A 25,895-nucleotide genomic window follows, 5' to 3' on the forward strand; every position below is an offset into this window, starting at 1 on the left:
TGCCAAGGCACACAGTGTTGTTCTGCGTCTGAGTGACGATCTCCAAAGACTACAACCACCTGTTGGACTTCACAGCTTAACACCAGGATACAGGACGTGTGTTTCTCTTGCTGCTGATTTAATCTGGTTTCCCTGCTTTCTGCAGAACCCATGATCGGTTTCAATCAAGGATAAGGACAACAGTTTTCTTGTGTAGGTACATTTTTGTTCATTTTCATTACTTTACCTTAAAAAATTGGGGTTATTATTGTTATTATTTATAATAACAATAATGATAATAACCATTATTAACATTTATATTTTTGCTTTTGGACGTCTGAAATGTTGTCTTTGCTCCTTATAGATGAGACAACATGCCAACTGGATCAGTCAAACTGCAAAGCATTAAAAAACTGGGACAGGAAAACCACAGCTATGAGGTTTCACATGAGGGTAATTCACTATCATCTATTTATCATGGAAAAAAATATTTGATTAAGATAATATGATCAAGATCTACAGATGTTTATTTAAAATATCAAGTACATAATTCCTGCGCATTTCATTCTTGCAGATCCAACTGACTCATACATGTAAGTATTATTAATTTGTCAATATTAATAGATGAATTATTATTTTTTTTTTTTTTAAAGGAGGAGGATACTATAACAGTAATATCTGATTAAGGTTTCTGTTCTCTTTCATGCAGGACAATAACTAAATCTAACAAGGATGAAAAGTGAGTAAAATAAGGCAACAAAGGTCTCTAATTGACAACATTCCCCTCATCTTTAAAAAACTAAATTTCTGTTCCAAACAGAGCCAAGAAAAAATCAGAAGAACCAGCCATCAGGGTTGGCTTCTTTCAGCTGGTAAAACACGTTTTTTTCTCCACAGTGTTTTTGCACTTCTGAACACCTCACTTCGACGTCTACTCTAGTGCAAGTGTGTGTAACACATCTTTGTCTGTCCAGTTCCGTTTTGCCTCATGCAAAGATGTGCTGATGATGGTGGTGGGCAGCGTGTGTGCTGTGCTGCACGGCTCGGCCCAGCCCCTCATGCTGCTAGTGTTCGGTCTGCTCACCGACACCTTCATCGAGTACGACATCGAGTTGAACGAGCTGAGCGATGGCACGAAGGAGTGCGTGAACAATACAATCCAGTGGAAGAACTACACTGCACCGGTGCTGAACCATTCAGACTGGAGCTTCATGAGCAATTCGACAACGGCGCCCAGGCCATGTGGGTAAGTGGGTTGTGAAATGCATGAGTTGGGATTTGTTTTCAGCTGCAGTGTAAAATGTTACATCAAAGGTCCAGTGCGTAAGAATTACAAAACTCCTCTCATTCTCAGAGAACTACAGAGACCGTCACATCCTTCTTCTTCATTTGCGCTGTAAACTTAAAATGCATACTGTGCACAATATGGCAGCCTCTGTAAAGCAAGGCCTGCTGTACTTGATCTATACCAGTAACCCAGTTTGTTCTCAGCATGGGCCACTTGGGTGCACATGAGTAGATTTCCGGATTTTCGGTAGACATGCTATAACGAAGCCTTTGTCAAATGCATATATAAAAAGTCTTATTCTAAAGCCCAAAGACTAGATTAGACTTTATTGATCCTACACCAGGGAACTTGACTTCACTTTACTTGTATTACAATACAATTACATATTTCGATGTACACATTTCACTACAGGAAGTACATTGAAAAAGCACATTGTCATTTCAAAATGTGCAGTAGTACAAACATGTTACACACTGTACCTTTATAGTTTTTAGGTATTCATGTTTCTCCGTGTGTGTTTTGCCGATTGTGCATGCTTAATTCACTCTACGTGTGCTGACTTTCAGGCTTCTCGACATCGAGTATGAAATGACCCAATTTGCCTACTATTATGTTGGAATTGGAGCAGCTGTATTCATACTTGGATACTTTCAGGTTAGTCTCTCAGGACAAAATACAAACACATCACCCAAAACTTGAACGTGTGAATGGTAATAAATTTACCTGGTTGCAAATTAATTCCCAGTGGAAAGACTCACTCAAGCCACACAGTTTTTGAAACCAGAAGTTCACAGCTGTCAGCTGCAACTAGAAATGATAGTTACTGTCTTATTTAGGTTATAAAGCAAAGGAAATGTATCAAATTATTTTCCATTTGACTCAATTATTTCCGCACCGAAAGGTTCACAGGCTTAGGTCTCACTTGACCCCATGCAGATTTGTGTATGAAAATCTCTTGTACAACTAACAGATCTCACTGTGGGTGACAACCGCTGCCAAGCAGATCCAGCTCATCAGGAAAATGTACTTCAGTAAAGTGATGAGGATGGAGATTGGCTGGTTTGACTGCACGTCTGTGGGTGAACTCAACACTCGCATGTCAGAGTGAGTGGAGTGACTGACCCCTGCCTCATAATATCATGTGTGGAGTGTTGGTGTGAGCCATCTAACAGTGGACGTATCTGCATTATAGTGATATCAACAAGATCAACGATGCCATCGCGGATCAAGTTGCCATTTTCTTGCAGCGCTTCACCACCTTCGTGTGTGGCTTCTGCATTGGCTTTGTGAAAGGTTGGAAGTTGACTCTTGTCATTGTTGCAGCAAGTCCACTCATTGGTATTGGAGCTGGCTTTATGGCTCTGGTAAGACTTTATCTTTTTCTTACCTTCACCTTCACAATTCACCATTTCTTCTCCACTTATTGCACCTCTCTCTGTTTTTTTCTCTGATCTCAGTTTGTGGCTAAGCTGACAGGGATGGAGCTGCAGGCCTATGCTAAAGCTGGAGCTGTGGCTGACGAGGTCCTCTCCTCCATCAGGACCGTGGCTGCTTTTGGTGGGGAGAACAAAGAAGTGCAAAGGTAAGAGATGCAATCATTAAAGTGTATCTCCAAGGGACTTGAAGGTCCTGGGGCCACCAGGAAGTAGGATGGAATAAGCAGTTAGCCACCAGATGAAAAAATAAGGCCATTTGAATGGAAGTCTATGTAAAAATTAGCTTCAAATGTCACTTTATACGCTTGGTAAACATTTTCCTGCAGAGTAAATGTTTCTGTCTCAATAGTTTCAGCTGATCTTTAAAACCTCTTCCCTGACACTCTTTTTGGGGTCCCTGATCGAAAATGACATGGCCAAACTAAATAGAGTATATCTCTGCAGTTACAAGCTCTATGTGAATTATTTTGCTACCAATTAAATATAACCATTTGTGGGATTCCACCAGAAGTGTAAGTTTCACTGTAGATGCCACTGTGTCACAGTAAATGCATATGGAACCCATCATAAATGAAGGATTGTTTTTCCTCGCCTAAATAAATATTGCATTTTTAGGTAAATATCACCTTGAAAAATATGCAGTAGGGCACTCATGGAGGCCATGTAACTACATGTGGACACCAGCTGTGTCTGAAGTGAAGCAGAGTCGTATTACATAGGTTTTAGTAAAGAGATGCCTAGGCGTTCTCGAGTTTGGCACAGTTTGGGCCATTTGAATTTCTTAGGTACCAAATTATTAAAACCCATTTAATGTTATATACATTACTGATCTAAAAAAAAAAAAAAAAAAACTGTTCTGAATAATAAAAAAAAATGTAAGAAGACAACTCTCTGACTGCAGCATTCAGTTATGCAGGGCCATAGCTCTGGCATTGGTCAATTTGGGTGATTGACAGCTCGTTTTCATCTTCTTCTAAACCAATGGAATCAGACCCGGACTCCAAATGCGTGTGAATAACTTCATTAGCGTGTCAAGGACGCAAATTTATATGAAGCAATTTGACAGACATTCGCCTTCTCCAATCAGAACGATCTAAAGCTAGGTTTGTGGTATCTGTGGTGTGCCGGGCACATGACAAAAATCACGTAATATCCTGTGTAAGACCCGGCACCAAAATGTTTTGGTCCAAAATTTGACAAAAACGACATACTATACTATGTCGTCCAAAGATTTAAAAAAAAAAAATTTTGGTCCAAAATTTGACAAAAACGACATTCTATATTATGTCATCAAAAATTTGCCAAAAAACGACATACTACACTATGTCGTCCAATATTTGACAAAAAAACAATATACTATACTATGTCGTCCAAAATTTGACAAAAAAACCATACTATACTATGTCGTCCAAAAGATTTGTAAAAAAAAATTTTCGTCCAAAAAATCACAAAAAATTACATACTTATACTATGTCATCAAAAATTTGACAAAAAACGACATACAATACTTTGTCGTCCAAAACATTTCTAAAAAAAAATTTGGTTCAAAATTTGACTGAAAACCTCATACTATAATATGTCATCCAACATTTGACACAAAGTCATATTTTAGTATGTCGTCCAAAATTTGACCAAAAAGTCATATTTTAGTATGTCGTTTGAAACTTGACAAGACTCAAAGTACACCGTCAAAAGCTCTCAGAGAACCTCAAGATCTGGGAGAGCAGCTAGCTCAGTGGGTAAAACAGCTGGTGTGAAGTTCACAAGCATCTCTGAGGTTGTGAGTTCAAAACTTAGAGAGAGACACTAGATTAGTAGTTAGTAGCATAACACACTAAGGCAATAATAATAACATTACAACATTAATAACACTGATATGCATTTGTATAAGTACAGTACCATTAGAATTTGTTAACAACCACATATAGAGTGATCTTGTTTATAACGGCTGTATCAGTTTATATTGGTTCTATCATGAACCAGAGTGTGTCTGTTTGTGTATCTGTATGTCTGTGTATTTGCACATCCATGTATATGTATGTGTGGAGGTTTTCACTTGGTGTGGTCGGGAATCCGTGGTGAAAACCGCGTCGCCACCCCCCAGCCCCCCGGGAGAAGAATGGCAGTAACCCAGGCACCAGCAGCTGCCCGACCCAGGGCCGGCCGCAAGTCCACCCCGCACGAGACCAGGGCAGGGATCCGCAGAGCCTGAGCCCCCCTGCCCAGAGCCCGCCCCGAGGGGGCAGGAGGCGACACCATCATCGGGCACAGACCAGCCCACGACACACCGAGGCAGGTCCTGAGGCCCCAGGTCCCCGGGGCTCACTAGGCCCCCAGGGCAGCCCAGTCCACCACCAGAGACAGTGGAGCATCCCCCAGACCGCCCCCCAGGAGGCAGGCCGGAGCCCGCCACAGCTATCCCCGACGCCTACCCCGGAGTCAACCACATGACTTCTCCCCCAGAGGGAAGCAGGCAGAGGCTCACGTAGGGATCCCAGCCAGGGGTCCCCAAGAAACAGGAGACAGCAGGATCCCGGATCCGCCCCGGGCAAGCACCCCCACACAGGCATGGTCAGAGGCCAATAGATCCATCACAGCGGACCCCGCGCCCACGGGGCACAGGGACCCACCAAGGCGCCCAAAGCCAGCCCCCGCTGAGCGACCAGCTCGCCACCCACCATCACCTTTCCCAGGAGTCATGGCAAGCCACGGCCAGGTCACCCGGGGCTCCCTCCGACAGACCGACAGCCGACCCAACCACCCCCCGCAGCCACCAGAGCTCCACAGGGGTGGGACACAGGTACCCGGGAGGTAACCTCCCCACACCAGGATGTGGTGGTGTGTATGTATGTGTGCTGTGGGATGTGTGTATTGGGGTGTTGGTATCTAGCGTGCATTAAAATTTTTGGGGGAGGATGAGGCGACGACACCCCGCTGCTTGCTGTCAGCGGGGTCGTCGAACCTCAGCAACCTCACAGCAGTGTTCTTGTCCACTAAGCTACCTGAACTTGTCATCATCACGTTCTCTTAGAGCTTTTGACTATTTACTTTGAACATTGCACTCAACAGTTGACCATAAGGTTAGAACTCACAACCTCAGAGATGCTTGTGAACTTTAAACCAGCTGCTGTACTCACTGAGCTAGCTGGTCCCCAAGGCCTACAGGTTCTCTTGGTGCTTTTGACTGTTTACTTTGAACATTGCACTCACACAACAGTTGACCATAAGGTTTGAACTCACAACTTCAGACATACAAGTCTTTCTCTTCCAGCACAAGCTATTCTTGCTGACTTACAAAATTTTTATAAAAAAATGTTTTGGTCCAAAATTTGACAAAACAACGACATACTATACTATGTTGTCCAAAATTTGACAAAACAACGACATAATGTACTATGTCGTCCAATTTACTTTTTTTTTTAATAATTTGCTCCAAAATTTGACAAAAACGACATACTATCCTATGTCATCCAAAGATTTTTGAAAAATATTTTTTGGTCCAAAATTTGAAAAAAAAGGCACACTATACTATGTCGTCCAAATTTTTTTGAAAAAAATGTTTTGATCATGCCAGCCAAATGAACTTAAATTCATGGAGCAAGTGTGATCCTACAGTGATTTTGGGCCAGCAGCTGAAATAACCTGGAAGCTATTGAGCTAAAATGCTAATATTTATATTAAAAACATTAAAAACAATACGAGAAGTACTAAAATAAAATAAAAATAGGTGTGTCCTGACTAGGCAGTCTAGTACTTTGTTTCTGCACTAATTTCAAGTCATTAGGTCACATGTGATTTACTGTATTTTACATATTAAAAATGGATAAAAAATAAGAAAAGCATTAAAATGTGTTGAAAAGAGATGTGTCTCACACAGCAAGTGTAGCTCAACTGTCCTACACTAATGTTTAGCCAACAGGAAGTTTACGAGGTAAAATTGACATATAATTTATTAGAAATTAACGAAATAATTACTTCTAATACATTATAATGTCAATATTACCTCAATGTAGGACAGTAGAGCTACACTTGATGTACGAGATGGACCGCTATTTATCACATTTTAATGTTTTTCTTATTTTTTATGATTTTTTAATACACAAAATACACTAAATATGAGCATTAAAGCTCAACAGCTTCCAGGTCATGTGACCGAATGACTTGAAATGAGTTCAGAAACATAGTACTAGACTGCCTTGTCAAGTCACACCTCTTTTTATTTCATTTTAGTACTTCTCATATTTTTGTAATCATTTTTTTAATGTAAATATTAGCATTTTAGCCCAGTTGCTTCCAGGTCATGTGACCTAGTAGGTCAAAATCAGTGTAGGACAGTAGAGCTCCACTTGCTGTATGAGACACAATTTTTATTTCCACATTTTAACGCTTTTTTCTTATTATGATTTGTTTTATAAATTTCATACAGTAAAATATGAGCATCATAGCTCATAGCTTCCAGGTTATTTCAGCTGCTGGCTCAAAACCAGTGCAGGATCACACTTGTTTAATGAGACACACCTCTTTATTTATTTATTTTAAAAATACAAAACAAATCTTAACACTCATATTTTTAATATAAACTATTTACACATTTAATACTCACTTTTATTTTGAAAACTGAAATGCTGCAGTAAGCTCGCAAACATATTTGACATAAAGTTGGCAATAAAAGTTGGAGCGGCTGGCTTGACGACATGAAATCTGGAGGCAGCTGGCTTGACCGCATTCCGGTACTGGGGACATCAGGGAAGAAGAACAAGATTGACAGCTGGTATTGTGAAATATGAGCCTGGTTGCGGGTGTCTATGAGTTTTAATTTTTTTTAAATTTACATGGCACCATTACAATCACAAATCTAAAAGCTTCAAAACACACGTTTTCAAACCAGAAGAATATGTCCATCTTTACAAGGCAGGTACATCACTAAGGCAGGTACATTGCCTTATTGGTTTTTAATTTAATTTTAATTTGCCCATATTTTAGGGCAGTTGCAGTATTCTTTTTTAAATGATGTGTTATTTATATTCTGTTGTCTCAACCATGTCGTGTATGTTAGGGTTAGGGTTAGAGGTTCTAAGTCTGTTCTGCACTTTTCCCCCAAAAAAAGTACAGGAGATAAGATACTTTATTGTCAAAGTAGTTATAAAAAAATCTATTAGGCAAAACAACTAAATTACAACTATATGTACACAGTAATGGAAACAGTTGTTGTTTTGGTTTAACAGGTATGACAGGAACCTGATCTCAGCGCAGCGCTGGGGCATCAGGAAGGGTCTGATCATGGGCTTCTTTACTGGATATATGTGGCTTATCATCTTTTTATGCTATGGGCTGGCCTTCTGGTATGGCTCTAGTCTGGTGTTGGATGCTGCGGAGTACACGCCAGGGACACTACTGCAGGTATCACACTCACCATAATGAAAAATGACCTGGTGAATACTGTAATCAATGTCTCCTGCACTCACATGGAAAAGGTCTGCTAGATAACGGAAACAAAAAAAGTACTGCTCGGTTAGCATGGCATTGTGGACCTTTTCAATATTAACAACTGTTGTGTTGGATTCAAACCATTGTCAAAAGCGTTGTTTCTGTTCTTGAAGACCAAACAGAGGCTGCAACTTTACTGCACTGCAACTTTAAAATCACTTTAAAGGCTACACAGTCTAAAAAAAAGCTTTTTTTTGCAGTCATACTTAAATGACCTCCTCATTTCAGGTGTTCTTTGGTGTTTTGATTGCGGCAATGAATTTGGGACAGGCCTCCCCTTGTCTGGAGGCATTTGCTTCAGGCCGTGGCGCCGCTACCATCATATTTGAGACTATTGACAGAGTAAGAAACACATAATGCTTTTTTTCTTGCAAGATTCTCACAAGAAACATCTGGCAAGGCTCCTGATAATAAACTGCATATTCACACTGTCTTACTTAACAGGAGCCAGAGATCGACTGTTTATCCGAGGCTGGATATAAGCTTGACAGGGTCAAAGGAGATATCGAGTTTCACAATGTGACCTTCTACTACCCATCCAGACCCGAAGTCATGGTACAGGCTTCTACATACTGATGGATTATACTCCTAAAAAAAGTTTAAGAAATATTATTCAATGTCCCTGCTGCAATGTCTCTTGTACTCAGACACTGGACCAGCTCAGTGTTGCAGTAAAATCAGGAGAAACCACAGCCTTTGTTGGTCCAAGTGGAGCCGGGAAGAGTACGGCTGTTCAGCTCTTCCAGCGCTTCTATGACCCTAAGGAGGGCATGGTAAGTTGTAGCTTCATGTTCCTGTAATAATACGCTGTGATTTGTGTCTCTTCCATCAGCCCCCCTGACACACTCTAACAGCTACTTCCCTTCAGGATTTTGGAAGTACATGATAATCTGTTTAATTATTCAGCCAATGGCTTGCTAACAGACACATTTTTCCACATTTACTGTAATTAGAGATCTGTCCACACTTTCATTGCTTATTCCTTTCGGGTTCTTGAGTAGGAAAAGGGCTCATTTAGCACAAGACTAACAATCTAATCATTTGACGCATTGTTGAAAACGAAAAATAATAAATATAGTATACTGAAAAGTCATTAAAGGTCCAGTGTTTAACATTTAAGAGGCAATGGCAGAAATTGAATTAGCTACACATACAGTACATGTGTTTGCCTAACTGTATAATTATTTTATTCCTAAAAGTATTTGGTTTTCATATTCATATCATATTAAAATATTCAAGAAGCTCTTTAAAACCCAGCTCTTCTGAGAGCATCTTCAGTCCTAGCAATTACCCTCCGCTAATCTCCCTCCCCTAATTTTTACAAACTGGACCTTTAAAAAGCAGTAATGATCAATTTCAGTAAAACTGCTCACGGTGCCCTCCATCTTAGGTGACCCTGGATGGCCATGACATCAGAGGACTGAACATCCAATGGCTGCGCTCACTGATCGGCATTGTGGAGCAGGAGCCTGTGCTGTTTGCCACCACCATCGCTGAAAACATACGCTATGGACTACCAGGCGTCTCTATGGAGGACATCATCGCTGCTGCCAAGGAGGCCAACGCCTACAACTTCATCATGGACCTGCCACAGGTGGAGGATCAAGCTGTGTACAAACAAACATGAGCAAAAACAATGTTAGGCGCAAATAAGGCTGATTATTTTCCCCTGTCATTTTAAATTTAAAAGAAATTTGACACCTTGGTTGGTGAGGGTGGAGGTCAAATGAGTGGAGGTCAGAAGCAGCGCATTGCCATCGCTCGAGCGCTGGTCAGGAATCCTCGCATCCTGCTGCTGGACATGGCGACCTCTGCCCTTGACAATGAGAGTGAGGCAATTGTTCAAGAGGCTCTGGATAAAGTAAGTGTGAGATTGTCAGCCTGTGGTTGCACGGTCATCTGTCTGTTGTCAGTCAGTCGTCCGACAAATGGTCAGTCGATTGGACCGGCAATTGACAGTTGGCTAGTCTAATTTAATAAGAATAATCGGTTAGTCAGTATAAATGAATAGACTAATGGTAAATGGTCTGTATTTATATAGTCATGATGATCACTCAAAGCTGCTTTACACGTTTTGCCATTCACCCCTTCACACTCATTCACTCTCACATTCGAAAAACACATCTACTGTATGAGCAGTGCAGTGCATTTTCACATGCTGCCGACACAGCTGTCAGGAGCAAGATGGGGTTAAGTGTCTTGCTCAAGGAAACATTGGCATGTGGACTAACGGAGCCAGGAATCAAACCCACAACTTTCCAGTTGAAAGACAACTCGCTGAACCATTGAGCCCAGTGATGGTGTTGTCACTTTTTCATGGAATGCTGATTTATCAGATATTAGGCATAAGTCCCTTTTTAATCACAGTGTTTTAATGCTAAAAAAAATGTACATCAGGACAATCTGTCTTGGTATAAATACTACACTGCTATAAATCCGAGTGTGCCATAGGTTCGTCTGGGTCGCACCACCATCTCCATCGCTCACAGACTGTCAACCATAAAGAACGCTGACGTGATCGTTGGGTTTGAACATGGACGCGCGGTGGAGAGGGGGAAACACAATGAGCTGCTGGAGCGGAAGGGCGTCTACTTTACGCTCGTTACCCTGCAGAGTCAAGGAGACAAGGCCCTGAATGAGAAGGCTCGACAAAGTGGGTCGAAATGAGGGGGATAATGTCTCCACAAAAAAAACAATATGTAGACATCATCATATTCTGAAACTGTCCAGGATCCACTAATCGTTTCGTCTCTTTTTCATTAGTGTCTGAAAATGAAGAGGAGCCAGGGAGGCTGAATATATCCAGAGCAGGCAGCTACCGTGCTAGTTTGAGGTAGAACACACACACACATTCCACCACCTCCCGACCTTCATTACTCGCTCATTTGCTTACTTGTTCATAATATTCATTTACCTGCTTGTGACTGAGCATTTAAATGGGATCATTACAGTAGTCATTCTGTGGCTGAAATTGACTTGTGTCATTGTAGAAACCAGTGCTTTCATTTGCTAAATTGCCTACTTCCATTTATTTTGACACTTAGAGCATTTAGTCCACACTATCATCCACAGCCACTTACAAGTATGCAGCACCAAAGGAGCTATTACACCTAGTGCCAAAAATGATGACCACCAGCAGCAGCAGCAGTAGTGACAATATCATACTGTGTTTTTCCAGATCCTCAATCCGCCAGCGCTCCAGGTCCCAGCTGTCCAACCTGATCCCAGAGTCTTCAGTTCCCATGGTTGGAGAGCTTGGCCCCAGAGCCTACTCTGTCTCACAGGCAGATAAATCCAAGGTGTGTGAGTATGTATATGCTATTTTCTGTGTGGGTGGTTGAAGAATAATATTGGAGTGAAAACTGCCTTTTTTTCAACCCTATATCAGTTCTCAGAGAATATACAAGGTTTTTTCCCATACATGCCAGCTCACTTGTTTCTGAAACTCTCAGAATGCTGTTCCAGAGGAGGAGGAGGAGGAAATTGTAGAACCCGCGCCAGTTGCCAGGATCCTGAAGTACAACTTACCTGAGTGGCCCTATATGCTTTTTGGATCCATTGGTGCTGCAATAAACGGAGGAGTCAACCCTGTCTACTCTCTACTCTTCAGTCAAATCTTGGCCGTAATGTTCTAGTTGTTTTTTTCTTCTTCTAAAAGTTAGGCCACTATTTGTTGGAAATGACGAGTTAATAACTGTACAGTTATTACATTATACAATACATGCTACCTGTTTCATGTAGCAAAATATGTGAAATTTGAATAATTGCAGTGATAAACTTTATATATATAAAAACTGCTCAGCCAAGAATCTGGCAAGTGAAGTGTTCTTCAAATTGACAGGAGCAACATGAAAGAGACTACATTGTAGTATTTTTTATTATTTCTACTTCTATTTTTTATTATTACTTACTAACTTTAAACGTGTTTTTAGTTAAATAAAGTGTCCTGGATGATGCACTTTGTTCAGAGATTTGCAAAAAATGTGATTTAGAATCATATTTGAATGAGACCAATGGAATTATGTTGAGTTTCAGTTTGGAACAATGTTTCTGTTGATACATGAGCTTCGATTTTGATTTTGTTGAAAACATTGTGCGTGTGTGTGTTTGTGCAGACATTCTCAGTAACTGATCCTGTGGTTCAGAGGAAGGAGATTGACAGCATCTGCTTGTTCTTCGTCATGGTCGGTGTGGTCTCTTTCTTCACCCAGATGCTTCAGGTAGAGTAGCAGCAGGTCGTGTTCAAAGTTGTGAAATCTGAAAAACTAATACCCTAGATCAAGTGTGTGTGTGTCTTGTCTCTAGGGTTACGCCTTCTCCAAGTCCGGTGAGCTGCTGACCCGCAGGCTGCGGCGGCTCGGCTTCCATGCCATGCTGGGCCAAGAGGTCGGCTGGTTTGATGATCACAGGAACAGCCCCGGAGCACTGACCACACGTCTAGCTACTGATGCCTCACAGGTTCAAGGGGTGAGTTACAGCCTCTGTATGAAAAAATCCCAAAAGTATAATAAGATTATATGCATATTTAGGCCTCTGTTTTTATAGTATGATTTCAGAGGGAGCTCAAAAATGGTCTAGTTTCTTTGCTCAACAAACTCATTCCACATCAGGGAACATGGCCTTCACATGACAGATTCAAAAATAGACCTTTAATAATTTTCAGGTAACTGTTTTTCTACAAAAGAGGAACCACAGAAGCAGATAGTGAGGTTGTGGCACTGCCATTATACCTGGAATTAACTGTGTTCTCAATGTGGTTCATTCCTGCGAAGCAATCTGCACATTGTTCAATCTCCTTTCCCATTTGTTGCCCTCCAAGGCCACAGGCTCGCAGATTGGCATGATCGTCAACTCTATAACCAACATCGGCGTGGCCATCTTGATGTCCTTCTTCTTCAGCTGGAAGCTCACAATGCTCATCCTCTGCTTCCTGCCATTCATTGCTCTGTCTGGAGGCTTCCAGGCGCGTATGCTCACAGGCTTTGCAAAGCAGGATAAGCAGGCTATGGAAGCAGCTGGACAGGTCAGATATTGTTTGATTTTTTAAATCAGTGCACTAATTCAATAGAAATCCTGTTTCTGGCATAATATTCAGATGGTGGAAACCATAATCAGTAATCCTGCAATACCTTGTAAGATGATGTCCTTGACACTTGCTCTTCTCTTAACAGCAGATAAGAAAGATCTTTACACCAGTCTCTCCTTTATCTTTCGAACTACAGCTGAGCTTAGATCTAAGTCCCAAAGCATTTTATTAGGGTAATTTAGTTCAATCTTGTAATTTAGTGAGTAGTGGACATAGGGGCCACCAATGCTGAAAGTGCAGTGATAGAAGAAAAATATATAATAAACCTCAGGACAATACAGTCAGGAGTGAGCCAAAGTAAAGGTATTCAAAAGTCCTTTAACTGTGAACTATTTTAATTAGCTTAGTGTGATAAACCCCACCAATCCACATTAATTGTATTGGATGAAAATAAAATCATCCCTATGGGAAGGATTGGTTTACTGTGGCAGCATTAAATAGGTTACAGATAAACAGAGCAAATAGTTTATCCATATCTTATCCTTCTTCAAACATTAAAAACAATCTGGTATCAGAATTTCACAGCAGCTCCCTCCGTTACAGATTTCTGGGGAGGCTTTAAACAACATCCGCACCATCGCAGGTCTGGGGAAGGAGAGGAATTTTGTGGACATGTACGAGTCCCAACTCGAAGCTCCATACAAAGCCGCCTTAAAGAAAGCAAACGTGTATGGCGCCTGCTACGGTTTCGCCCAGTGTGTCGTCTTCTTGACCAACGCCGCCTCTTATAGGTTTGGAGGTTACTTGGTGCGTCAGGAGGGCCTTCATTTCAGTCTGGTGTTCAGGTGAGTGAGGAAGGAAGAGAGACTGTGAGCTGAAGAGTCATTACTGCTCAACTATTAATTAAATTTTTTCATACTGACACGTTTTTTTTTATTAAGTTTATTATCCGACTTTTTGTGATACTTTTTTGGATTTCTTTGTAAAGTAGGAAGTTGTTTCTGGGACTGGAGAAGCGATCACTTTATCGGAAAGATCGCTATGCAGAGTAAATGTAGCAGAGGCAAGCGAAGCCTCTTCCCCATCTCTGAACTGCCCTAATGCAACTAATGCCCACGCATATGTGTTGTGATTCATCCATCTTCCTCAATGACCTCAAATTAGTAATTGAGGCCGAAGTGAGGAGTCATTTCACAGTCCTAGGATGGCAGTTGCCACTACCATCCTATTTCTTACACATCCATTTCTTATTTCTGTTAGATTTGCAGAAGTGTGTTCAACTCTCTCAAATTACTTTATTTTCATTGTGCTAAAAAGATTATTGTGGCATTGATGAACAGAATCCTGCCAACTGTACCTAGTAGACTAAGAAATGTGACCTAATAACAAAAGACATCTGCAATTGCACTGAGCCAATCATTTTCCATTATTTGTAAAAAAAATATTTCAGATAAAAGTGTTCTAATTTCAGCGATTAAGACAAAAAATCAAGATGAGAAAAATTTACCATCAGCAAATCAAAAATGTTGACAAAAATTAGATGCAGACTAAACTGTGGTTTCTTTGTGGCAGAGTGATCTCGGCAATCGTCACCAGTGGCACCGCTCTTGGGAGAGCCTCCTCCTACACCCCGGACTATGCCAAGGCCAAGATTTCAGCTGCACGTTTCTTCCAGCTGCTGGACCGTGTTCCTCAAATCAGCGTCTACAGTGACAGGGGAGAGAAATGGGTATGAGGGCATATGTTAATCTATATTTTATTGTATGTGCAAAACCATCATTTTGTTAATTTTGCATCAGATGGACTAAGAGGAATTGAGAATCCGCACAACCAGTGTAACTGCAGAGTCTAATCCTACCTGTTATGGACAGAAGGTGGCACCCTAACACAAATCTACAGCAACCTCTGAGCTCTCTTTGTCCTCCCTTCTCCTCCCCCTCCTCCTCCTCCTCCTCCATCTAGGATAACTTCCAAGGGAACCTTGAGTTCATTGACTGCAAGTTCACTTACCCCACCAGGCCAGACATCCAGGTCCTGAACGGCCTGAATGTGTCGGTAAAGCCTGGTCAAACGTTGGCCTTTGTGGGCAGCAGTGGCTGTGGGAAGAGCACCAGTGTGCAGCTGCTGGAGAGGTTTTATGATCCTGACCATGGCAGAGTGGTGAGGAGGACAATTATAAATGGTTTCACCATTAATTATTGAGGTTCCTATAAACTTTTAAGTTTATAGGAACCTAACTTAAAAGTTATTTCTCTTATTTGATAGCTGTTGTTAATGATCAAATTATGGTTTTCATGTCATTAATTTAGAAAATACAGCCCTGGTACAGATTTAATTATATATGTATATATATATACATATATATATATATATATATATATAAATATAGAATCATATATATATAAATATAAATATAAATATATATATATATATATATATTTTAATCTATTTTTCTAAACCTTTATTAACCTTTAAACTTTTATAAGAGGCATTCAATTAAATTAACTTTTCATCAGGAATACATTTAAAAAAGTATGTCTTTTGTGTCTAAAGCTTGAATAATGACAATAGCAAACTAGAAATGTCTGATTTGAAAAACGGGGGCTTTTAGGAGGAAGTGAGAGTCAGATGTCAGTCAGAGCCCGTTTTATGATTTAACCCTTAACCCCATCAATAACCAAAGTGAAATGAAATTATTTTAAATAATAGATATGTCAAAAGGTGCCATATATAAGAATGTGGCCAAAAACGGTTACTACATTCAAATTCAAAACACCGAGGTCTTTTAGGTTTATGATTTCAAAACATAATTTGATTTGCAGTCTGCAAAATATTTTTTTTAATGCAAATATTTTGTCTGTACTGTTGTTGTTGGTGAGTTCAGTTTGTTATATGAACATTATTCCTGAGTCTCTGTGACATATTAGGAGGATTTTATGGCCAGTTGCTTTAGATTTATTACATAATGCACCTTTAAAGCAACAATCCATCCAAAAAAACAGATAGTATAATACAATAATAGTATATACATAGTATATATATATATATACATATATATATATATATATATAAAGTATAAACATTTAATGTTAAGTTTATACTGTCTAAAGAATAAAGATAAAGAAGACAGTTTGTGTCCCCTTGTTAACCCCTCACTTCCTTCATAGAATATAGTGGCAAATCTGGGACTGTACCCCAAGGCAGACAAGAGTTGTTGATCCACTGCTGACATTTCTGCTGACTTTGTGATCTATTTAAAAACTGGGATACTACTCAGGATGGAGTCATGCATTTGTGCCAGCAAGGGACCCCTGCCAAATTCAGATGGCCTTAATTGAGTTGGAAGTGGTTTGGAAACGCATCGTACTGATTCTCTGTCAGATTTAAAAAGGACAGTATCACCTCTGCGTATATAGGAGAGAAATTACAGCAGATAGGGTAGTATGATAGCTCATTAAGCATATTCTATTTCAAATTTTTGTTATTATATTGCTTTCTTCTAATGGGAAAATCATTACCTTCCTGCAGCTGATCGATGGCCATGACTCAACTCGTGTCAATGTGCCCTTCCTGCGTTCCAAGATTGGCATCGTGTCCCAGGAGCCCATATTGTTTGACTGCAGCATCGCAGAGAACATCAAGTACGGAGACAACTCCCGTGAAATCAGCATGAACAACATCATCTCTGCTGCCAAGAAAGCTCAACTCCATGACTTTGTTATGGCTCTTCCTGAGGTACTGTGAGAACATCACACTCATGTGGTTTTTGCAGGGCCGGCCCAAGCCTCCATAGGGCCCTAAGCAAAATTTGATTTTGGGGCCCTCTGTTACTGCCAATAATAATGATTATTGATCATTCACACACCTACTGTACTAAAGGTATTCTACTTATTCTACTCTGTCACAAATACGAATACACTTGTCAAACTAAATGAGAGAACTTTTTGTTGCATGAAAGCAGACACCAGATTTGCAAACTTACAGAAAAATATTTCAATTAAAATCAGCAACTCCCCCTACTGGCGACACAGAGAATCAATACATAAACGAAGGTCTAAGGACAGAGGATGTTACAAACCCTGTGAAGTCCCGTGAGACAAACTATGTTTTGGTAACTGTGGGCTATACAAATAAAGATTGATTGATTGATAAACAAAAATAAAATAAATACATCAAAATAAATAAAATATTAAGATATTATGGTCTGAAAATCTAAACATGTGTTTGCGGGGATTCAGAATACACTCCTGTAATACAAAGATTTGACTTTTATAAAAAACACAGCATTAATAATAAACAAATAAATATCAAACAAATACTAAAATAATCAACAGAGACACCCGGTAAAAGGTAATAAAATGGTTTATAAATAAAATATAAAGTTAAATAATCACATCGGCTTAGTTCGCTTATACCTTGGGGTCGGCCCTGGGTTATTGTGGTGATTGTGTGTGTGTAGAAAAGAAACATAACACGTCAGGTAAAAGTGAGATGTACCTCAACAACGTATCGAAAACAAACAGGTGACAGGTGGACACACAAAACAAAAGGCTGATAAGAACAAGGCCAGTGGCAGTGTGGCTGGTATACACACACTTTGGATAATGATGTGGGAATGAGGAGTGTGTTAGGACCTTCAGAGAATCTTATTTCTAGGATTCCTCTTACATATCTCAAAAGGTCCCTAACGTCACTGTGAAAATGTATTTCCGTTCTGAAAATAAAGTGGACGCCCCCTGTGACATTATCCACCAGTGAACTTACGTTTTAAAACCTTGAATTGAGTGTTTTGGCCAGCACTTCGGTTTGAAACCAAAAGTAACCATATTTAGATGAGTGAGCCAATATTCATACATTAATTTTCATCACTTTATCCTCCACATGAGGGTCACAGTGGGCTGGATTCAATCCCAGCTGACAAATCCCAGCTGGGCAAAAGGCAGGATACACCCTGGACAGATAAACAACACTCACTCTCATATTCACAGCGACTGGCTATTTAGACTGTCCAAATAACCTAATCCCCAAATTAGCATGTTGTTTGTACTGTACTCTTTGTAATCATCCATAAGACTTTAAATGGGGCCATTATTTTAGAAAATTGTCATCATGCTGTATTGAAAAAGAACAGAAACTAGTGATTGAGACTATAACCTCTGGCCAGTCTCAGCCTGGAACACCAGAGCACATTCTGTAAACTGCTTACTCCCCCTGCACCAAAGTCCAAAGAGAAAAAAATGATCATAGTGCACAGGAGTTGTTGATCTACTACTGTGTCCATCATGAAATAAATAATACATAATATGTTATATGTTATGCAAGCTAAAAACTGTTTTTGGTGTGGTAGAGTAAGTGGTCACAGATAAAACTGTAAACATATTCTATTTTATTCTTTTTTTTGGTAAGTGTTTTTTTTATGTGCCTGCTGGTAACTATATAATAACTCAATTCCAGTCAAGTGCACTCTTGATATCTGTTGTTGTCGCTAGAGGCCACCTGCCTCTGTGTGGCCACTGAATACATTTCAACGCTCTTTCAGTCAGGTCTGATAGTTTTGCTTGACAGAGCATACAAATGATTTTGAATTGTTTCTGTTTGTGAAGATCACCTCAACAACCTGCAGCTTTAATGCAGTGAGCGACTCTACCTGCAACAATCTCTACAAAGAGTAATAAAGTGTTTTCATATTTGACGTGTGACTAAATTGATATGTGATCATTATACTGATACGACTCATTTAACACAAGTTTTGTTTTCCTCCACCTTTTAGAAATATGATACCAATGTTGGTGCTCAGGGTTCACAGTTGTCTCGTGGTCAGAAGCAACGCATCGCCATCGCCAGGGCGATCATACGTGACCCCAAGATCCTGCTCCTGGATGAGGCCACATCTGCGCTGGACACTGAAAGTGAAAAGGTGTGCGTCAAATACACTTCAAATCACAGCACAGTGCAGATGATTGACATTCTCAGGGCAGAGGGAGCAAAGAGAGTAGCTAGCTAATTATTATTATCATTAACATCATTATCATTCATCATCTCTGTTATTATCACCAGCAGCTCACAGTTCATGCCAATCTTCCAGTAGAGCCTCTTAAAGATGAATGGGGTCTGTGGGCTCATGCAGTAGCAGCTCCTACTCAAATGGTTGAACCTGCTGTGGAGCAAAGAGACATCTGAAGCACAATGATCCACTAGAACATTCTAATGATAGTAATCAGCGTATGATTGTAAAATTGCTATAATGGCTGCAGCCTGTTTGCTTGCCTGTGATCACTGCTCCCTTTTATGTCCATTTCAGATCGTGCAAGAAGCTCTAGACAAAGCCAGAGAAGGCCGGACATGCATCGTCATTGCCCATCGCCTGTCTACCATTCAGAACTCTGACACCATTGCGGTCATGTCCAGAGGCCTTTTGATAGAGAAAGGAGCACACGACCAGCTCATGGCACTGAATGGAGCCTATCATAAGCTGGTTACCACGGGAGCGCCAATCAGCTAACTGCTCAGGGAAACAAGATCTAATGAGGAGCAAGGCATTCAAGACTAATGTGAGGAGCACTGTTCAACAGAAGCCAAAAGTGGAGAAATGCTTTGCTTTAAAGGTCCAGTGTGTAAGAATGTGCGCCATCTAATGGTGAGGCTGCAGATTGTAACAAGTGGACGACTTCTCCGCTCACCCACCTCTTTCACAAGCACATCATGAACCATGGTGGCCTTCGCAAACCAGAAAGGATGTTAACACTATTTCACAACTCTCTCCACTGCTCCACTCTTTCTGCCATTTTCTCCTTCTTTGTCAGGCTGATGTAGAAACATGGTGGAACAAGACGGCTTTCCTCTGTAATGCAAGGCCTTATTCTAATGTACATAGTATACTTTAATACTATGTACAAACACACTTACAGTAAGTGTATTTTGTTCAATTTATGCCAATAATCTCTCCTAAATGTTACACACTGGACCAGACCTGCGCATGATGCGGCCCTTTCGCCCTCCCTGACTGGCCCATGTGAGGTTAATTAGAAATGAGAAAAAGGGGTGTTGTGGTTGTGTGAGACAATATATTCACTGCACTGCACCACAGTAGTATAGTATAATAGTATTCATTATATAGTGTAGTGATTTGATATTTTCAATAGAGCTAGTTATAATTGAATAAAAACTGCATTTTCCTTAATTTTGTCTGTTTTATTGTGTGTTTGTATGCAGCCCAATTTACACCAAAACAACAAAAAATCCACTGCTTTTTTTATGAAGGGATAAAATTAATATTGAGCCAAATTAATTCAGCCCATTGGTCTGGCCATCAACAATATTTCATGTTTCTCGTGTGGCCCTAGGGGAAAATAATTGCACACCCCTGCACTGGACCTTTAGATGATATTCCTGTCCACAATAACAGTATTTATTATTTGTGTGATGTAGAGAGGGGTTTTGGGAGTCACACACAGGACTTTGAGGATGTTCTAACACACTTCACTTTTTGTTTTAGTTTACTGATCAATTATTTTTCGATATTGGCTCTTGCAGTTTTGACTGACAAATGTACCTACACACCCACAGTTATCCTGCTACAGAGAGGTATAAAAAAAGCCCAGTCCACATCGTCACACAAGTCCGTTTCTTAGTGGCACACAGGTGAGGAGACTTACTGCAGATGTGGGTGTTGACACAGATCCAGTGTTTGAAACTTCAGTCAATACGACAAAATATTGATATTGTACTTTAATACAGTTATCATGTAGTTGTCACTGTCGGGTCGTCCATGAAGGCTCAGATGGGTGGCTGTCGGACTCCAGACTTGGTGAGGGGCCCCCACACCGAATTTCCGCAAACTTCTCCAGCATGTTAATGGTGAGTGCAAAGAGGATAACCAAGATCGTACATCCGGTGATGATCCCCTTTTCAAGCTTGTGCCAGTCGGAGGTCGTTGTTCTGGAGGAGAACTTCATTGCGATGTGATGTCGTTAATGTCAATGTTTACTCCTCAAAGTTAGGAGCCCTATATTGAACTATATTAGTATATGGTATCTGCCATCCATGAATTAACAGTTCAGACAGAAAAAAGTCCACTGACTAACTTATTAGCATTGAACTTGAATTGACATCACATTTTTGTATCACTTTGACATTATGAAGACATTCTAAAATTTTAATTCTTGCAAAAAACTAATGACATTAGCCCTTATTATGGGGTATGTGCAGTCACATTAACAATATATATTCAGCCATAGGACTGCATGGCAGGTATAATGCTGGGTGGTAAGATATAGCATCTCAGGGCGTATTCTGTTTACAAAAGCCTATGTTAGGATCCCTCTCTACTTTTAAACATACATACACTAAAATACTGACGAAGCATTTTGAAAACACAGCTACTTAAAATGTCATGACTGATTATATTCGGGCCTCATGACAGGAATATTTAATCCGATGCACAAGCTTGATTCTATATTCCTTGTTAACTAACTAGGTAACTGATGCTGCCTCTTGTGACAGGCGTTCTGTCAGAGTGCAGATGTCAGAGACACTACATCAGTTAGTAGTAATGTACGATCACACCACAGTGACCTCGGGGAAATTGAGTCTTTAATCACGACATCTCCAGACCCAGGCTCCTGGTATATTAGCATTCCTCAGATGCAATCTAATCTCGCAGCTTCTCCTGCCAACTCATTCAGCGAGAGGACACTGTTTGACTTTGTACCATTACATGTCAATGCAATTCTGATTGATGGAAACAGGCATTGGAGGAGGTGTGATGCATTTCTGCTGGGTGTTGACAGCCATAAACTCTTGCGTCTTTTATGTAACTTTAATAGATTGTGTATATATTCCCAACACAGGCAATCACACTATGAATAATTGGTTTCTTTAATGATATCACATCATTATGGATCTTAATCTACCTCGTTTTATGTGTTGATATGCAGCATAATTCCTCTCATACTTTCTAAAACTCTTGCTAATTAAATTTGACATGGCATCTACAATCTATACCAGCTTAAGTCAGTATTTTAAGTACACATTTATCACTTTATCTCAATGTTGAACAGCCTTTTCTGACTGGAAAATTAGGTTTGAAAATCACTCATTCTCCCGCACCAAAGTTTTGTCACTTAAGCTTCATTCACAGGACTCAAATCTGACTTTATTTTAAAAATGTGGGAGACCACAGACGCAACAAACTTTGAAACCAATGTTCAATGTTTTAATCCAGACGAGACGATCCGGTCGAGTCTCAGGACCACAGACATGGCGTTCCAGGAATCTGAGATCTGACAGAAACGTGGTTTAATGTGACTTCAGAATATGAACAGACATGAGACAGACTGTCAGCATTGTCAGTTAATAGCCGTTGTGCGTGTGTGGATAACGTCATGGCTGAGAAAATGGAATCAACTTGGCTTAAAGTTAGAGTTCTAGACAAAAGTACACAACATCACTCTCATTGGTTCTTGTGGGGTTCTGCGCCTCAATCGATGTTCACTCGTGAATATCAAACATGTTTAATACTAGTGATTTGAAAGAATTTGATGCATACGATTATGTTAAAGGTCACATAGAGTGGTCCTGTTGCACATATATGTTAGTTATGGAGGTCTACTTACATATATTAACATGTTTTTATGGTCAAAAACCTCCTAGTTGCTGTAAACGAGCTGATAGAAATCCTCTTTTCTGACGCTGTTTCCCAGCCGCAAGACTTGAGACTCAAATCTCTCAACCCGGAAGTGACATATCAGCACATCAGCTCTCAGAAGCGCAGCTCCCCCCTCTGGAACGGTGGATGCACTGCTACTCATTATCAAAACATTATTTTAACAATGTTTAAAAATAGCTTCTTCACGACTCCCCGCCGCAGTCCCTTTTATGACTTTGACCCGGAGTCAGACCCAGAGTCAGAAGACACTGTTCTCCACAACGGACGTTATTCTTCTTCTGCGGTTCAATGTACGCAACCGGATGTGCCCGGACTAGTGCCCCGGAGCAGGACGATCTGCTGTTCCGGAGAACCACTGTTTACGTAACTATCACAGGATTTTCAGAGATCTCGCTGAGCCCGAGATTACAATAAAACACAGCGTTCTGTTTGAACCGTCATAAACAAGGTAATGACGCAGATAAACACTAAAAAACAGCGTTAATTAGAACTTCCAGTCTAGGTCCGCTTTAAAATCATGTCTATTAATCCCTCACACTACAGGATAATTTGGCCAGATAATCTGTTCAAATCAGCCTGAAATTGGAAGGCACCCACGATTGCTGGAAGGGCCAGATTGATCCAAACTAAGCGTTTTCAACCCCCAAGTCACACAATAACACATTTTCAGCTATTGGTGGTGGGAGCAATGAATCAACTTCTGTGTGTCGAAATGTAAAATTTCACAAACTTAAATTTCATCGTAAACTTTTCTAGGCCTAGTAACAACGATTTTCTCTTGAGTTGACAGATTAATTTCTCTCTTCATGCTGATAATTAATTGGGCTGAATAAGTATATTGGTTAGTCGGGATAACGTTTAACACAGACTCGTCAGTTTATCGGTGCATTCATTTGGCTTTTTTTGTGCACCTCTCATAATTACATCTCCCGTTAATTTCCCACAGGGATTATTAGTTTTACTGTCTTTATGCCCTGGCCTCACCTACAGCTATAGTGGACATCAGGGTCTCTAAAGGATTTAAAGCGCTGACAGTCAAGAAGCCATTAAGGCTCACTGAGCGGATGGCCAGCAAATTGGTTGGCTCGCAGGAGCAATAAATAAGATGGAGGAGACTTGTTTTTTCGATTTGTCAATAGCTGGCCTCGGGGTGGTGGTTGTGGTGTTTTTAGTCAGGATTTGAATGTGGCAGAAAGTGAGGAGATGAGAATAAAAATAAAAATAAAAAAATAAAAAAAAGTCTTGGTTTCAGGAAGCATGAAGAGAAAGTTCTGTTTGATCCCAGGTAGAAGCTGGAGGTTTTATTCTAACTCTGAGCTTGTGATTGACTGTGAATTTGAGTTGCTGTTTGAACCTTTATTCAAAAGCACTTTCATACTAGAGGGGTTTTATCTGTCCAGTGGCTCTAGTGAAGTGCCCTTTGTATAATTCAGCTTCTGAAAACCGTGTGTTGACAGCAAATATTAACTCGGGATGGGCATTCCAAGCAAAAATGGCTTTCATATTTGGTAGGGCTGTTTGTTGGATATTCAAGACATTCAAATAAGTAACAACTTGCTGCTTCAAGATGCACACAAAACCCTCTTAGGTTTCATCACATTCACTTACTAAATGCTTAATGCTACCATGACAACAAATTAGGTAGGAGCCAGAATGATCTATTTTTAAATCAATGAATCATTGATCATTGAAAAGTTTGATGTTTTTTTAATAATTAAATATCAATACTCATCCTTAATATTTAAACAAGGTAGAAGAGGTTTTGCTGCCAGATTAGTTTTCTATATAATTCTGTAATGCACCAACAGAGGCGATTCTAGAGTCTGTAGGGGCCCTAAGCAAAAATTCCCAGGGGGCCCTTCCAACCAGTGTTCATCACCATTATGTTATAAATAATCTGACACCAACAAAAAATGTTCAAAATTGTTTTTTTTTTCGAAATGAATGAAAAAAACCTTGTAATTAAAAAGTATGTGAAACTATAAATGCAAAGAACAATAAAATACTGTAAATAGCTTTTAGAAAAATATATAAACTGAGTTAAAAAAAAATACATTACACTGTAAAGAACCCACATTATAAAACAATATAAATATATAGAACAATAAAATATTGTAAATAACAAAAAAAAACATATATAAACTGAGTAAAAAAGATATGCATTACACTGTAAATAATCCTCTTCATTTTCTAACTTGCAGAACGATAACTTCACACAGGTTAAAGTGAGGTGGGGCCCCTTTAGGGAGGTTTCCTACTGAGATGTCATTGCAAATCGCCCATTGTTTTTTAAGGGGGACGGGGAGGCGGCTGATCACTGCACATTTCAGTAAAAACAGCCCTCAGGCTCCGAGTGTCGGGGGGCCCCCTATCAGCTCGGGGCCCCAAGCAGTTGCCTGCCCTGCCTGTTCACAAACTGCGCCTCTGTGCACCAAATACTGAATGAGGAAGTGTTAATGGAGCAGATTCTTTTTGCTGAACCTTTATGTCTTTTCTTCAGTCTGGCACAAACGAACGTCCCATAAACCCACATTACAGGAGTCATTGTTAAATAAATCTATACTTGAAGATGTACCATTAACCCAGGGGGAAGTGAAACAGAGCTACAGTATAACATGAGTCTAATTTCATCATTACTGATGACAGCCACTACCGTAAATGTTTTAATCATTATAATAATTATTATAGCACTAATAACATTAACCGTGACCACAGAGGGAAGCAACAGGGCTCAATTCAAAGAGGACACTGGAAGAATTTTTTTATTCATTCAGTTATAATTGTTATTTTTTCCCGAGCTGTCGAGGATGTACCCCGCCTATCGCCCTATGTCAGCTGAGATAGGCACAGCACCCCCCAAGACCCTCTGGTGGAGGATAAAGCGGTAGATAATGGATGGATGGATGTTAATTTTTCTTGTGTTCTTCCAAATTAAATAGATGTTTTTGTTCTAAAAAACAACATTTTTCGGCTCTATTTTTTTGAGTTTGGGTCGAGACAAAGAAAAAAGTG

General features: G+C 40.1%; 1 protein-coding gene across 1 annotated transcript; it reads left to right on the top strand.

Annotated features, from left to right (window-relative positions):
* Positions 1-353: 353 nt before the first annotated feature.
* Positions 354-19,718, top strand: LOC310929580 (bile salt export pump-like; the record flags this gene model as incomplete). The annotated part of the gene is made up of 28 exons (XM_083892384.1): positions 354-432; positions 554-572; positions 689-718; positions 800-851; positions 954-1,225; positions 1,834-1,921; positions 2,238-2,371; positions 2,460-2,631; positions 2,725-2,849; positions 7,929-8,103; positions 8,419-8,532; positions 8,635-8,745; positions 8,838-8,963; positions 9,581-9,784; positions 9,881-10,051; positions 10,642-10,843; positions 10,954-11,023; positions 11,369-11,489; positions 11,643-11,813; positions 12,306-12,410; positions 12,496-12,657; positions 13,010-13,213; positions 13,820-14,061; positions 14,789-14,945; positions 15,179-15,376; positions 16,745-16,951; positions 18,987-19,133; positions 19,518-19,718. 28 exons carry the CDS (start codon positions 354-356, stop codon positions 19,716-19,718), a joined length of 4,059 nt encoding a protein of 1,352 aa, XP_083748510.1.
* Between the last annotated feature and the right edge of the window lie 6,177 nt (positions 19,719-25,895).

This window comes from Microchirus variegatus (assembly GCF_963457635.1).
Source record: "Microchirus variegatus genome assembly, chromosome: 1".
Taxonomy (NCBI): Eukaryota; Metazoa; Chordata; class Actinopteri; order Pleuronectiformes; family Soleidae; genus Microchirus; species Microchirus variegatus.